This window comes from Falco naumanni, chromosome 3, assembly GCF_017639655.2.
Source record: "Falco naumanni isolate bFalNau1 chromosome 3, bFalNau1.pat, whole genome shotgun sequence".
Classification (NCBI taxonomy): domain Eukaryota; kingdom Metazoa; phylum Chordata; class Aves; order Falconiformes; family Falconidae; genus Falco; species Falco naumanni.
Window position 1 is genome coordinate 80,101,869 of NC_054056.1, and position 14,595 is coordinate 80,116,463.

A 14,595-nucleotide genomic window follows, 5' to 3' on the forward strand; every position below is an offset into this window, starting at 1 on the left:
AACAACTTCAGCTTCTCATATTTTTAATAGCTTTTCTCCCTCTTCCATCTCTCAAAGAGAACAGAAGATTTCTCTTCATAAACAAGCACTCTTGTAGCTGCTTTTCTTTATTTATTTTTTAAATTGACCAGTCAAACTTTTCTGACTGCCTTAAATTAACCATTTTGGCATAGCAAGGAGAGCCAGCCCTTAACTCTACTCAGTCCCACTTCACACCACTTGAGGTCTGCCTCTGCTGAAACTGTCATGAAAGACACCCCTTTCATCCTGGCTGTGATATAAACAAGTACTCATAATGAACTGTTTTCACATTAAGCCACCTGATAAACATTTCCTGTTACTATAGCGTTACAAAGGTAAAAGGATTTGAAAGTAACACCTAGTTGGAATACATAAATGTCTTCCACATAGAAAGCCTGCTATCTTTTTAAGAGCTGCCGATTCATCTACCCTCTACTATCTTACGCCCTTCTAAGAATAAATGAAGACACAACAGAAACACGTTGAAATCTCTGAAGCCATGTAAAACCCGAAGGCATTAAAATTTATTAAATGATGCAATAACAACAGAATTCTTTATTTACAATAGCATTATTTAACATCAAATAAGCAAATAGCATCAGCAAAGCAATATTAACTTGCATAAATGTATTTAAAATTTCTCTGAATATATCTACCTTTGCATAAACTGCTCACACTAGAAATACAAACATCAATGCAGGTGAACAAAGTGATGTTCAGAGTCAACTCCGTTTTGAAAATAAATCACAACCTGAAACACTGTAAGCTTTCTCCTGAAGAACCATAGTTTATATATTGCTTAATTTTACCCTTGTATAATCTTTTCATATACACACATCTCAGATGCAACTTCATGATGAACTGTACAAATAAAACCCACAAATGACATAAAGGGAAAAAATTAAATGACAGTAAATGCTTGAAGAAATGTGTCCATCATCTCTATTGAACAACATAAAGATTAAGTGATGATGCACTTATTCCAAAATTGTACACAATTCACTATACAAATATAATACATCAGACAGCTATGTAGGAATATACAAGACTTAAAAACAGATCTAAGGCATTATGCTAGATTTTAGCATTTTGAGGTTCTTGCACATAGCTTTTACCTGTAGTAAGAAACTTAAAAGATTTTGTTTTAGTCTACAAAGAAACACCAGGGAGAAAATTCTAATTAAAATCAAAGCCACTACAGTAAATTTTCTTTTGTGCAGAGAATGCTTTTGCTCTTAGGCAGCATACTACCATACAAATACTAGAAAACTTTTAAATTCACACCAACAATTAATGGCTTAAGTTGCATTTCAAAACTGATTGTGTATCTTTGGGTTCTGCAAGTGGAGCTGTGCCACCCATTTCATCTGTTAAGCCCATATGAATTCTGCTTTTAAACAAAGATTAAAAAATGTATTGTATAAACTGCAAAAACATTGCTTTTAATTAATACAGGCCCAAAGGGATACCGGTGTGGGACGATATTTTAAAGATTGAATACAAATTAATTCATTGTAGCAAAACAGCTCACTTCACTTTTTAAACTTACCACATTACATGAACACTTAAAACAGGTCGTATGACCATATATATGCTTATTTTTCACATTATGCGCCTTTCACATTTAGTAATGTAAGTAGAACACTGATTAATTGTTCTGTTAAACAAACCCCAAGTACTTTCTCCAACAAATTTACTGTATACAGGATGAAAAATACTGATAATGAAGGGAATTGATTTGGCTTATTTGTTTCTATAGTGATCAATATGATCAGAAGATTCCTTCACTCACTTTTCTCTTTCATTAGTTAGAAGACGACTAAAGTCACGATGAACCCAAACAGAGCCAAAGTGATAGGTACAATCTCCTTTCTTTCAAAATGGCAATGGATGAGGAAGTATCATAATCACTACAGATGATAAGGGTTTGCAGGTCTGTCGTGAAACAGGACAAATTTAACTATTTTGTCCACTGTGAAAGAGAATAATCTGCAGCGGTTACAGTTAAGAATGGAAAAAAAAATGGAACAGAAACAAAACTATTTTAAAACTCATTTTACACTTTGCGGTGCATGAAGTTAATTCCTTCAAATTTATACATTTCTTATATAAGTATTTTTTTGTCAGATATATAATACAAGTTTAACACAAATGTCATTGTAGTAATGAGGCTGTGGAGCTCAGGGCTGACAGTTACTTTGGTTTCCCATCAGCAGGTAGAAGCGATGACTCAGCTGACTAAATATTCTGTTTCACTTTGGTAACAGAACAGTGACAGCTGAAAAATGTTCTTTCTCCAAAACGGTGGCACTGCCCTCCTTAGGGGCAAACACAAGTGCACATTTTCTGGGCTTTCATCAGAAGCCTTCTACAGAAACAGCCCGTTTTGAACCACCTTTTATCGTTTTTTTCCTCAGCCCTGATATAGAACGGCTGCTCTTTTATTTGGACTCCCACCTGAAAACCAGAAGAAACTGAAAGGCGACAGAATAAACCTTTCACTCCCAAAAGGCATGGCTGATGAGATATTATAAAATGCATTGCATTTTACATGACATCAAAACATTTCATTCACGTTAGAAAGTTTGTGGATTAAGGGTCAGCAGAAAGAAAACAAGTCAAACCCATCAATTTCTTAATATTTCAAGTCCTCAGAAACTGATGTCAGGTTAGTAAAAGATTATTCCAACCACAGTGGGCAAGAAAAAACCCCAAACCCCCTAACAGTGGCCTGCTTAGTAACAGTTTTTCTAAGATTTGTTACGAAAGGATATAAACATACAAAAATCAAGAATTGGTTCCTACAGTGGCTGCATATAATATAGGTTAGTTAAATGACATTATGAGCAGAATCACAAGGTTTAGAAAATGAGAAGTCTCAAGCCTACAAATTAGGTCTAATCAAGGCATTGTGATCCTTTACAAAACACTTTTCCAGGAGACACACACGGCTAAGAAGATATCTAATTTAATACTGAAGTACCTCATTTGGAATCAACTTCACAACATGTATATCTCACAAAAATTATACAAGTAAAACACTTAGGTTTTCAACTTAAATTATTGCTTGTTTACATATAAACTGGATTTTATGTACCTTACAAAACGTCCTTGTAGTCCACACTGCTTTAAAATAATCAGAAACACACGATAGTGGTGAAGTCTGTAGTGATATCTGCTACAGGTATTACAAGAATTGTTATTTTCCCAGCTAAGGGGATGGGAACCAGAAATTATGATGCTTTAAAGCAGGTATCTTGAGCTCTTTGATATTATGCGCCAATTCTGCCACTACCATAATCAGTACATGCATTACCATCAAAATTTGCTGTTCAGCATCCAGTAACTGGCTGTCCAGATTGCTGGAAACACACCCAGGGAAATAAAGGAGTAACCTGTTCTTTTATTCTATTAGAAAAAACAGGAAGATAACAGAGGCCAGGAGAGCCAGGTAAAAAAAAAATAATCAGGATTTGCTGTTTGTTAGGAATTTAATTAAATAAGAATGTAACCAACTCGTATTTTTGGATTCATGACTTGCATTATAAACATCACCACAAAACCCAACCAAAATGCCCCTTATAAACAGCCCCCTCACAGAGTATTTTTCATCTGTTTTACAACTTTAACCCCATTCAGAATTGGTCTGTATAGTTTTCTGCATTGGTTCGTCTTCTCTGACTTGTTGTCAGTGGAACGTGCTCGTTGAAGATCTCTATATGTACCAGACGTTGCTTCTACACCCTCCTCCATGCCTCCTCTCTGCCCCAAAATGCAGGCCTTAGTCTAAAACACCAGTTTTCAGACAGAACTGAATCCTTTGCACCAGACTGAGTAAGCCAGGGAAAACAAAGCAAAAAAAAAAAACCAACCCCAAGGTCTAGAACTAAACAGAAACATAACAAGAGCATGGTTGTTTTTCTTTAAATACATACATTTAAATACATTCAATCTGACATGGTTTATGAAAATTGCCTGTCAACATTTACTTTGCAGGAGAGATCTAAGTTGCACTAAGGTGAATGCAGTGAACAGACTGAGCAACTGTCTGTACGCTAGCTTCAGACTGTCAAAGAAGAGGCTGCTCTTCGGCAACGACCACCCGGCTCCCCTCGGGAAGGCAGGGCTGAGTCCTGTCGGCAGCAGGCAGCCACCCCTGGCCTGGCAGCTCAGCTGGGTCACGACAAACAGACGCAGCTCTTCAAATCGGTAAGGATTTGGGGCTGTAAGCCCAGTCAGCTGAAGGAAGGAGCAACCAAACCACCCTCAGGGTCAGCAATATTTCTGCAAAAAAGAGAAATGGGAGAAAAACAATTAATTCTTCCTTCTACGACAGTGAAGATGGATAGGTCAATGAGAGTGGGAAGCTGGACCACAGCATCCACTGTCAACCATACATTGGTGGATTACTTTCAACCTGAAATATAACTGGAAGTTATAAAGCTAGACTATTCTTTTGCGTACACTGATACAACTGACCTGTGATTTACCTCCAGTAGTATCAGTGGAGGTTTAATTTCACTGCATTCTTAGGTCCTTAATTCATTACAATTATCATGGATATTATAACAATTCAGGACCATCTATCCCTTGTAGACTCCAGCTAAAGGCACAGCAATATGGTTTAAGAGAAGTCTCCTTCTTGGGAGTATGTGCAAAATCTCGCTGTGTTAGCATCACCCTCAAAGGAAACAACTGCTTGGTTCACTTTCCCCTCTAAGAATCGTAACAAAGAAGGGAATAAAGAAGTAAAAAAAAGTTTCAGCTACTGATCCCTAGAGATGTTCTTCACATCATACTTACTACCCTTGCAGTGTCTTTACACAAACAGAGTAGAAACTGGTTTCAGCTGAGTGGATTATCTTGTACTTTCTATTTAAAAACCCCTCAGGATGTGGTTTTCACAGTTGTTTTAAGACTGTCCCTTCCACTGACTGCAATCTGTGCCTCTCTGCTTTCCTCCCCTTGCAAACTCGTGCTCCCATGGCGCACTGTGGTCAGTCAGGTCAGAGAGCCAATAAAGCCAAACCCATTTTTTTCCTCCCCTGGGGTTGCTTTTCACTCGCATCCCATGGCTCCAGCAGCAGAGCAGCTCTTTGCTCAGACTCCTGCCGCCGCCGTCTGGAAGCTGTCTACACCATGCTTTGGACTTCACCATGCTTTCCCTCTGCAATCACATGAGGCCTAGAAATGTATCTTTACGGACAAAGGAAGTCGGTGTCAGGTACCATCCTGCAATTTGGGAGAGCAAGGTCCTACGTTTTGTACATTCGCTATTCTTGGCCCAGAGTTGGAGCTCTTTGAGGGTGAACAGCCACAAGCACAGTCTGCAGGCCCACACAGCGAGTCCTGCTCCTGCTCCTTGTCGCTTTGTCACAGCACAGAGACACCACACGCACATCCCTCATGCCCTGACTAATATGGACAAGCTAAATGTTGGCTCCTCTTCCTAACACGTTGAGAGGCAGTTTGGGGAATGTGTTAGTGCTTTTGATCATGAAGTGCAGAACAGAAGCAAAAGTCCTTATTTTCAGAGTAGACATTTAGCAAACAGTATCTCTACAGAGATGCTGAATAAATGCTCCCACTATACCAGTGACTTAAAAAAATAATAATGTACTGGAGAAGTTTTTTTTAATAATTTAAGAAAGATTTGAGTCACAGGGTGATAAAATATATAAAGGAGTGAGCAAGACAAAGAAGGCACAAGTGTACCTCCAGAAAAAACACTCCCCCACCACCCCTTTTTATTTACATATAACCAAGGGCTTTAAATAACTATGTCAAATTATTATTTCCAGGCTGCTAGTGAATGTGAGAAAAATTGCTCAGAATAACTTCCACGGCTGATGTACACAACTTCAGAGTACAGAAGTAATTTGGGAAGTCCAAAGATCATTGACTATAAGATTACTGCTATGCTGTTTTAAAGTTAAACTGGATGCCCACCCCCTCAAAAACCTCAGCTACAACAGTATTCTTCAGACATTTACTTTATGAGGCAGGTTCAAAGTTTTCTTTTACTGTATGAAATTAGTTAATACACATCTGCTCCAATAATGGCAAAATAGTATAATAAACTGTTCCAGTTGCAACTATTTTCAGCTCTGCAAATGAAGGATACTTTGTGCCTTGAAAGAGGCAGAAATTTCTCTGACCTCTAGTTACTTTAGAAACAGCTTCTCTGTTAAACATCAGTATCATCCTTGCAAGTCTTAAGCTGTAGAAGTTTCATCCTTAACGTGTTAAAATAATGTGAAACAGTATTAAGCAAACAAATTAAACCAGTAAATGTAGAGATCTGACATCCACAGCTGTACAGATTTCAGCAATAGCATGTTATTTCCTGGTTACTCAACTCTAAACAGAACCGATCCTTTTAAATGATAGTTATTGACATCAACTTTGTGAAACACTGAAGAAAACCTTGGATTTGTCAGAGGAGTTTCTTATTTGTCAGATGAACTTCTCAGCTTTCATATGTTAAAGCCACAACATCAATTCCATCCTTAGCTTTTTAATCACACAGCTTGAGCTTTAAAAAAAAAGTTATGCAGGGGTAGCTTATTGCACAGGTGCATGAACTTAGTAGTTACTGAACCTCTATCACAGTCCAAAGTTCAGTAAAAGGTATTTACAGTGCATATAAACCATCTAGATTTTCCTTGACAGTCAGAGATGCATTAATAGAATAAAAGTAAAATCACAGAGTGCTGTCTGACGTACCCTACCGAAATAATTCAAGAGGCTGTAAGAAGTTACTTTTCTCCAGGTGAGCCAAAACCGCTCTCAGGCATAGCTGCCACCAGTCTCAGTGTCATGGCACCAGCTCCATTATTTTAACTTTAGACCCCACAGGCTCTGTCAAAGCCCTGCCGCTCGTTTCCTCCACTTGTACCCTCTTCCCTGACTTCTCTCCACCCTCTCCTACCCTTTTCTGTCACACCCACTCCTTTCCTTCTCTCTCCAACCATTCCTTAAAACCTACCTCCTCCTTCCTTTTCTTTAGTCTGCTTCCCCCTCAGCATCCTTACTCCCTCTCCTCCCTCAGTGGTACCTGGCATTTTGTTCTCTTGACAGCCTTGGCTTCTCTTAGCAGCGAAAATGTAAGGGGTGAGGGAAAAACATAAGGCCTGAGGGAACACCAGTCAGAAGGTCAGGTCTGGGTATGTGATAGCTTCTGCTGAAGCAGAACAGGCTGCTCCGTTAACCCTACAAGTGGCCATGGAATGGTGGCAGAAGAGCCCCAGCACAGCTCCCCCGCTCCCGGCAGGCCGGCACCCATATTTCCATACGAACCAGGATGGTCTGCAGAGACCTGGCCCCCAGGAAGTTTTAAGTGCCTATGCATGCAAAAAAAAAAAAAAAAAAAAAGGGTATAATAAAATATACGTATGTACGGGCTACTCCTTCCTCAGTACTTCCACATTCTTAATTTTCACTAATCCTGACACCTTTGCAGTCACGTTTTCTGAATTCCCCTTACTACTCACATTTAATAATACAAAACTTCAGTTTTTGCTATAAGATGCAGCGTCAGAGGAAAATTTTATTTAATTCCACCTTTCTGGTTTTGACACCGCATACAAGGAGATGGCGGGAAACCACGGTGCAGGAGACGGGCCTGAAGGAGGTTGCACAAAGACTCCTGCGGGAGTAAGGGGCGAGACGTGCCTGTTTGGATTACGGCGCGGAGCGCGGGACACGGGCAATTTAAAGCTTTCCCGCGCCAGCCTGCCGAGCGGGGCTGCGGAGGGGCGGCGGCAGCCGCTAGGTGGCGCTTCCCGCGCGCCGCTCAGCGCCGCGCCCCGCCCCGCCCCAGGCGCGCAGAGCCGGGCGGGCGGGGGAGCGGGCGGGGCTGGGGTCCCGCGCGGGGAAAATGCCGCGCCCGAGCCTCAGATCACGGCAGGCCTCGGGGAACGGTGCGTTTGCTGTGGTGAACTGGTCTGAAATTAAGATTATTTCCATTAAAAAACCTCAACAACCCTTTCCATTGGGGGGGGGGGGGGACGGGACGGGACGTCAAAACCACCTCGTTTGCTTGGCCACACGCCAAGAACTCCACAATGTCTTGCCTTCAGTACTGTTACAGCCTGGAATACAAATCGGTTTTGACCTAAGCAACCGCTAATTACCCTGTCAGTCAGAAATTTGTGCAAAGATCAGTTCAGTTGTGCCAGCCACCCTTCTCAGCAGCAGCGCTGCACGGAAAGTAATAAAGTAAATAATTAATGAGATTTTCACCGTAAGTGTAACGCAATGAAAAATGGAAAAACTTTTAGGCAGGATGAAACATGAAGTGGGTTAAGCGTGTAGTCATGTAATTGCGCTGTAAAGAGCAAATACAACTGCACGTTAAGTCTGCTGAACGCGACTGTTTGTTAATTCAATAATGTATTCTGTTAATGTAAACGTGTTCTGTATTATTCACTTCAGAAATGCTAGTGGGATCTGAACAAGGAACTTAATGTCACAAAACGTGGCATTACAAAAATCAGTGGTGAAAACTCAATTCCCTATTACCCTGGCTACTTGTTACTTTGTAAGTAAAAAGATACCATATCCATTCCAGACCAGAGTATATTCACGGTTCCGTTGCCTCTGTATGCCTGCGTTTGCCATTTCTTACCCGCGTTGCATCTCCATCCTGCTTAATCATATCCATTCCAGGCAGCTGGTTTGGAAAAAGATTGCCTCCCCTCATAGCAGGATCATTAACCTATTGGTAACAAGACATTAAGGAGAATGAATTAAAAAATATGTTGGGAAGAAGGCTGGGGATTAAAAAGAAGCATTATAAACCACTGTGCTGCCTGCACATACCAACAAGCACTTCAGAGATAAGGTTGCGGTCAGGGAAGTGACTCCATAGCCAAGCACCCTTCTGGCGCAGCATGTGTTTGACTCATGTTATTCTGCTTCACAGCCAACAAGAAAGATTTCATTCCTGATACTATGACCCTTGTTGAATATTTTACAAAGCAGGCTCCATAAATTAGGTCAGTATTATCTGAAGAGGACATACCTGCTACGAAAGTCCTGAAAGCAGAAACATGTAACTACTTTCCCAGCCTCAGTAACACGCAGCTTTTCTATTTGCAAACCACCATGCTATTTTTTCAGAGCCTGATGAGGTAACAGCCAGGCTGAATTATACCAACTATTGACTTGGTTTTCACAACACTCACTTTTCTGCTGGTAAGCAATGGGAGAAAGATAGTATTAAATAAGGGAACGTGCAGCGGCATGCTTTCCTAAAGGGATGGTCTCGACAATTTTCTGAACACAGCCATGGAAAAGTAATGAAGCTGTGTACTTATGCACAACCAAAAGGTCTGTCATGCTTAGTTATGTGGAAAGAATGGTTTGCCAAATCTACAGCCTTGCTTTCTTAATCAAAGGATAAATCTCGCTGTGAGGAAGTGGTATAAAATACAGAACACAGTCATTCAGCAAGATTCTGAAATACAAGAAAATCCAGCTTTCCTTAGATTTTTTACAGGGAAAGAAACCTCTCCCTAGGGAATCTTTGTTGACTCTGTTCTCTCTGTTACTTCCCTCAGACTAGATGTCTGATAGATGTCACCATATGGTGAAAATATGCCCCTCCAGATTTGCTGTAAGGAAAAAGATGTTTTCTGTGTCACCTGTCCTTTAAGGGACTTGTGGTGCCAAGGAGAGGAGATTCTGCCACTGCACTACCTCACCTCACCTACAGCAACCTACTGCAGCAAGGCAGGGAAGACTCTCTGGAATGTACCACACCAAAGACTTCTCATTTCAGGTCATCCTGAGTCATTTCTGTTGCTATTCACCGACTTTGCAAAATGTCACAAAGCTAAACGCACTCACACGCCACCACCTAAAGAGGTGGTTTCAAACGCTGCCAGAGACGAGACTGCAGTTCAATAGGAAAGGCTAAAACATGGTAATATTTTTGCCATAGGAATTTCAACTCTGAATAAATTGATTAAGTACTGCAAGCCTCCTAGTGATGCTTTCTGCTTCTTAATACAAATGGGCAGGTTTCTAACCCTGAATGTGAAAATTTAAATCAGAAGGGAAGAAAGCCACACTATTTTGTATGAAAAGAAAGAAAGTAGGCAGCTTTGCAGCTTTATCTACATGCATTTGACTAAGCAACAGAATCACGTTTGAAAAGTGTTTTCTGTTATTATTGATCAATATTCATCAGAATGCATAGGCACAAATGCTTTTTCTGTTTGTTTAGTAGACAGAGGAAGGAAAAAAAAAGCAGAAATAAAAAAATTGTATAGTGCATCAACAGCAGTTTTGGAACAAAAAGGCTACTGCATGATTTGCATCATGGCAGTTAGAACATATATGGAAAAGGAAGATGATTCCAGGCTGCATGCCATAAAAGCAGCAAAAGCATCAGTGAAGTTCCTATCACAGAATCTCTTTGCCAGTGATGATGCAAGAACCCCGATTGGCATGGTATCAGATACAAAAAAGGTCTACAATTTTGCTATAGGAATACATTTGCTTCAGCAGTACTTGAAACAAAGCACCCCACATTCACACTTAACTTTTCTGACTGCAGTAACAATTCAATCAGAAAATTATGGAGAAGGACAAAGAAATGGAAAGGTTTTTATAATTTTCTGAAGACAGGTCAAGTGGTGTTATCAGACACAAAATCTGACTAAAACAAGACAGAAGATGCTTTACAACTCCTTTGCAATGAAGCACGTTAATACAGCTCCTGCTAATAAAGCAGAATTACAAACAAGGTGTCTAATAAGAAAAGTTTCCTACCACTCCGGAGCTTCTTTATCCAGCATGCTGAATAAAATCAAAATGCTGTTTCAAGATAACTGTACATGCCATGATGGTTTTGGCCTGGGGAGTACTGCTCTGTGCAGATTAATAAACATCTACTCTGAGAGGACATCTAGACAGGGGTTTATTTCATATACTGAAAAGCCTCTTCTCCTCCATAGGTTTCAAATTGCGTCTCCGATAGCTCAGTCAATAACATGGATCCATGATGCAAAATAAGTAACAGGCAAAAACATGGCAACAGTCCATTGGGCAAACAAGATGAGGACAAGGACACAGTAAGTTTTGTGAATGGTATGACACCAGGAACCCACAGACCTGACAGCTAGCATTTCAGCATCCCTGGTAGCAGCCTCCAAGAAGACACACTAGTAAGAGCAGCCTGAAAAGCTTTAATGTAATTATAAGGGAGAAGATGGTAACGAGACAACGTTTAATCCCTCAAGTACATAAAAAATCTCTAGCCCATTTGGGCATAATCTTAGTTTTTTGCTTGGTGATGCTGGTGGCCTACGTAGTAAACGAGAGAAGTTGAAGATACATGAGTTTGAGCAGACAAACATCAAACTCAGTATTTCTGAGCTCTGGGTGTACTGTATGATACAGCCACAATGTATGATATGCCACAAAGAGACAGGAGACAGCCAAACCAACCTGTTTGGTACCAAAGGTAATACACCTGTGCTTCTCACCAGGTAACAGCTTTTTTATCACCTAACAGCTTTTTTTTTTTTCCCCACCCACGCACAGCTTTTTACTAACACATAATACATGTTATTTCCAAAACTGTCCAATAACATGTGAAGTGGTAAGTTTTTTTTCGAAAGCTGGAGTGCATTTGTGGCATAACCACTGTTATTCACTGTGATTAGAAAGAGATGAGCATGTGAAGTTAAAATTATGTATTATGGAAAAAAACATGGCACTGAATAAGTAAGTAAAAGTGTTGGTGACAGTGTAAGAAACCCCAAAAGAATGAATGAAATGGCAACAGTCAGCAGAATTAAAGAAAACATAGTAATTTTGAAAACTACCAGTTACAAGAAAAAGTTCAGCACAGCCTAGGTCAATTGCTAAATAAAGATGCCAAATTGCAAAACACTGTGCCCTGAAAACAGAAAAAAAGTATCAATTTTAGTATTCAAATATACATTTTTATTTATTCATGTTTCTCAGAAAAGAAAATGTGAAGCAGCACAGAAAACATTCCTAAGGACTAAAAAGTACTGTCTTGTGGCCCAGAAATGGCCCCTCAGCTGTCAGTTGGCCACCTCTGACCTAGATGAAGCATAAAACATTTGCTTGCAGAGTTTGCAGATGACACAGTGCTGGGGTAGTAAATCAGGAGGAAAACAGTTTACTGTTACTGAATATGCCACAGCACTTTATTATTAAACTGACTCTGTCTAAGAAATGCAATTTGATGTAGACAAAAGGGAGGCAATATATTTGGGAACAAAGAATGCAGGTTTCATCTATGTAGAATGTGCTGAGGAGGATCTGGGGATCATCGTAAGGGTTTCAGTACGTGCTCTCCAGTGTGATATTGTCACCAACAGAGCCAAAGCAACTCATTGATTGAAAAAGAAATTACAAGATGAACTTGACTACAGAGCTTTGGTGCAGGCACTGTTAAATCACCGTGTCCAGTTACTCTGTTCGTACTTCTAGGAGGAGATTGCCACAATGGAGTTTAAAGTAGATCCACAAAAAGGACTGATGGGCTTGAAAAACAAATGTTGAGATGGATAAAGAACCTCAGCCTATTCAACTTACTGGAAGTTAGATAAATGCTATCTTGAAACAAGATCTTGTAGTCTAACAGGAAGGAAAAGCAGTGCAACAACTGTGCCAGTGTTAACAGTAGTCTGCATGGCAATCTTTGAAATAAAACCAGATCTCTTTTCTACAATGCGTACTTCTCAGTTCAGGTTCCTGGGGAAAATTACGTAGCATGGGCATGCTGAGAAATCACACTGAGCTGTCACCTTCAAATCCCCACTCTTTTTCGGTTTTACTATTGCTTTACTGCACTAAATGTGTGCAACAGTATGCACTTGGGAACTAATAATAATAGTAAAGTCTGCTATAATTGGGCTTAGCAACTGGGAATATCAGAGAAGGTGACAGATTTGGGAGTATCAAAATTACTTCAGGTCACCAGTATGTGGCAGCTGTGGAAGACAAATGTGATCTGGGGCTATATCTGTCAGAGTATTCCAAGAGAAATGGGGAAGAACTAGTGTTATGCACATGGCTCTGGTGCTTAGGAAATACTGATTCAAACTGGAACAGGTGCAGAAAAGGAAAGGGAATTTAAAACCTACAAGAAGAGACTGAAACACTGTGGCTTGTTTTAACTTAAGAGGAAAAAACCCAAGAAACCCCAAACAAAACAATCCAACAATCTCAAAACAACAAAAAAATCATGTTGACAGAAAGGCTTTTTCTAAAATACAAGATGGCAAAAGATCTATTTAAGCTAAAGGACAGTATTGGAAAAGTAAATACTCCGTTATCAAATTTAGGCTGGAAAAAGAACACACATTAACAAGCCACTAATATAACCAGCTTTAAACTGAAATGTTATGGTCTCAGAAAAAAAGTTTACGATATTGTCCACCATAGCAGGAGATGCTGCCTGAAGACACAACAGGTACTTTCCTGCCAGTATTTCTATGAAAAATCCAAAATTTCAAGCCTCTGTTTTGAACAAATGGGAGTTCAGCTCTGAAACAAACATATGAACCTCTTAATTAGGAGGACTTGTTTGTCAAATACTTATTAATGTGTTATGTGAGTTTAATTGCAGGTTGACAAATGGAAATGTTATTTTCCTTATTTCAGATACCACAAGTAGCAGTCTCAAATAAAATCAAGTGTGTAAACATCCTCTCAGCAGAAAAGAACAGGTTACTTACCTACTTATTCAGCAACCTGTTTTATACGCATCGCATTACAAAAAGTGTGGGTTCTGCGCTTGTGAAGGTGCCAGATTGATAGTTCTTGGAGTTGACTGCCTATTGTCAGGTAGTACAACACAGAGACAGTAGAAGCATCTTCCACACACTGCCCGCACCAACATCTTTCACTCTTATCTCCAGGAAACGGCTGCCTGCCATTCAGTCCTAGCCTCCACTGCTGAGAAACTGGTGACCTGCAACTGCGCTACAGAAACTTACCTACTGAGCACAGGAGCTAGATCAGCACACACTTTCCATAGAAGTCCAGCAGCAACTACACGTGCTACCTACAGCAGTGCTAGGTCAAAATGGGAAATTTAGATACAAAAAGTGCTCTCTGCTTCATCAGTCACCTGGTTATCTGAGTGCAGAGCTAAAACCAAAGCCTTTTTAACATCATAATTTCTCAAGAAAACTAGTAGAAAACTCTAACGGCTTACAGCAGTTACAGCCCAACGCAGCCGACCTGAAAAAACTACTGAAAGTCAAAGCAAATCCTCTAGCTGTCATCTCATGTCCTTAAATTCTCACCTGCTCAGGACCCATGGAGGACAACCCTGATGTAGGCACAGAGGTCGCTGAGGTCATGCTGATCTGCCCTGTCATCTGGTTCATGTTGTTCATACCACTTGTGTTGGTTGCCATGGATACACTGATGTTCATGTTATTGTTGTACATGCTGGTGCTTGCTTGCTGCCCAAAATGTGGTGGGGACTGTTGTGAAAACATGCTACAGCAAGGAATGGAAAAAGCAATGTGTCAGAACGCTGAAGCCACTAAGAAACTACTTGCTTTTTAATATATCTTA

At 40.2% G+C, this 14,595-nt stretch overlaps 1 protein-coding gene across 7 annotated transcripts in view; it reads right to left on the reverse strand.

Annotated features, from left to right (window-relative positions):
- Nucleotides 1–503: 503 nt before the first annotated feature.
- NCOA2 (nuclear receptor coactivator 2) overlaps nt 504–14,595 on the reverse strand; it is a 189,735-nt gene continuing 175,643 nt past the window's right edge. For all 7 annotated transcript variants that reach the window (XM_040588013.1, XM_040588014.1, XM_040588017.1 and 4 more), the window contains 3 exons: nt 14,319–14,517; nt 8,651–8,740; nt 504–4,305 (listed from right to left, as the gene is read on the reverse strand). In XM_040588013.1, the coding sequence (XP_040443947.1) occupies nt 4,294–4,305; nt 8,651–8,740; nt 14,319–14,517 (301 nt within the window). In that variant the 3' untranslated portion in view covers nt 504–4,293. The remainder of the gene's footprint in view (nt 4,306–8,650; nt 8,741–14,318; nt 14,518–14,595) is intronic.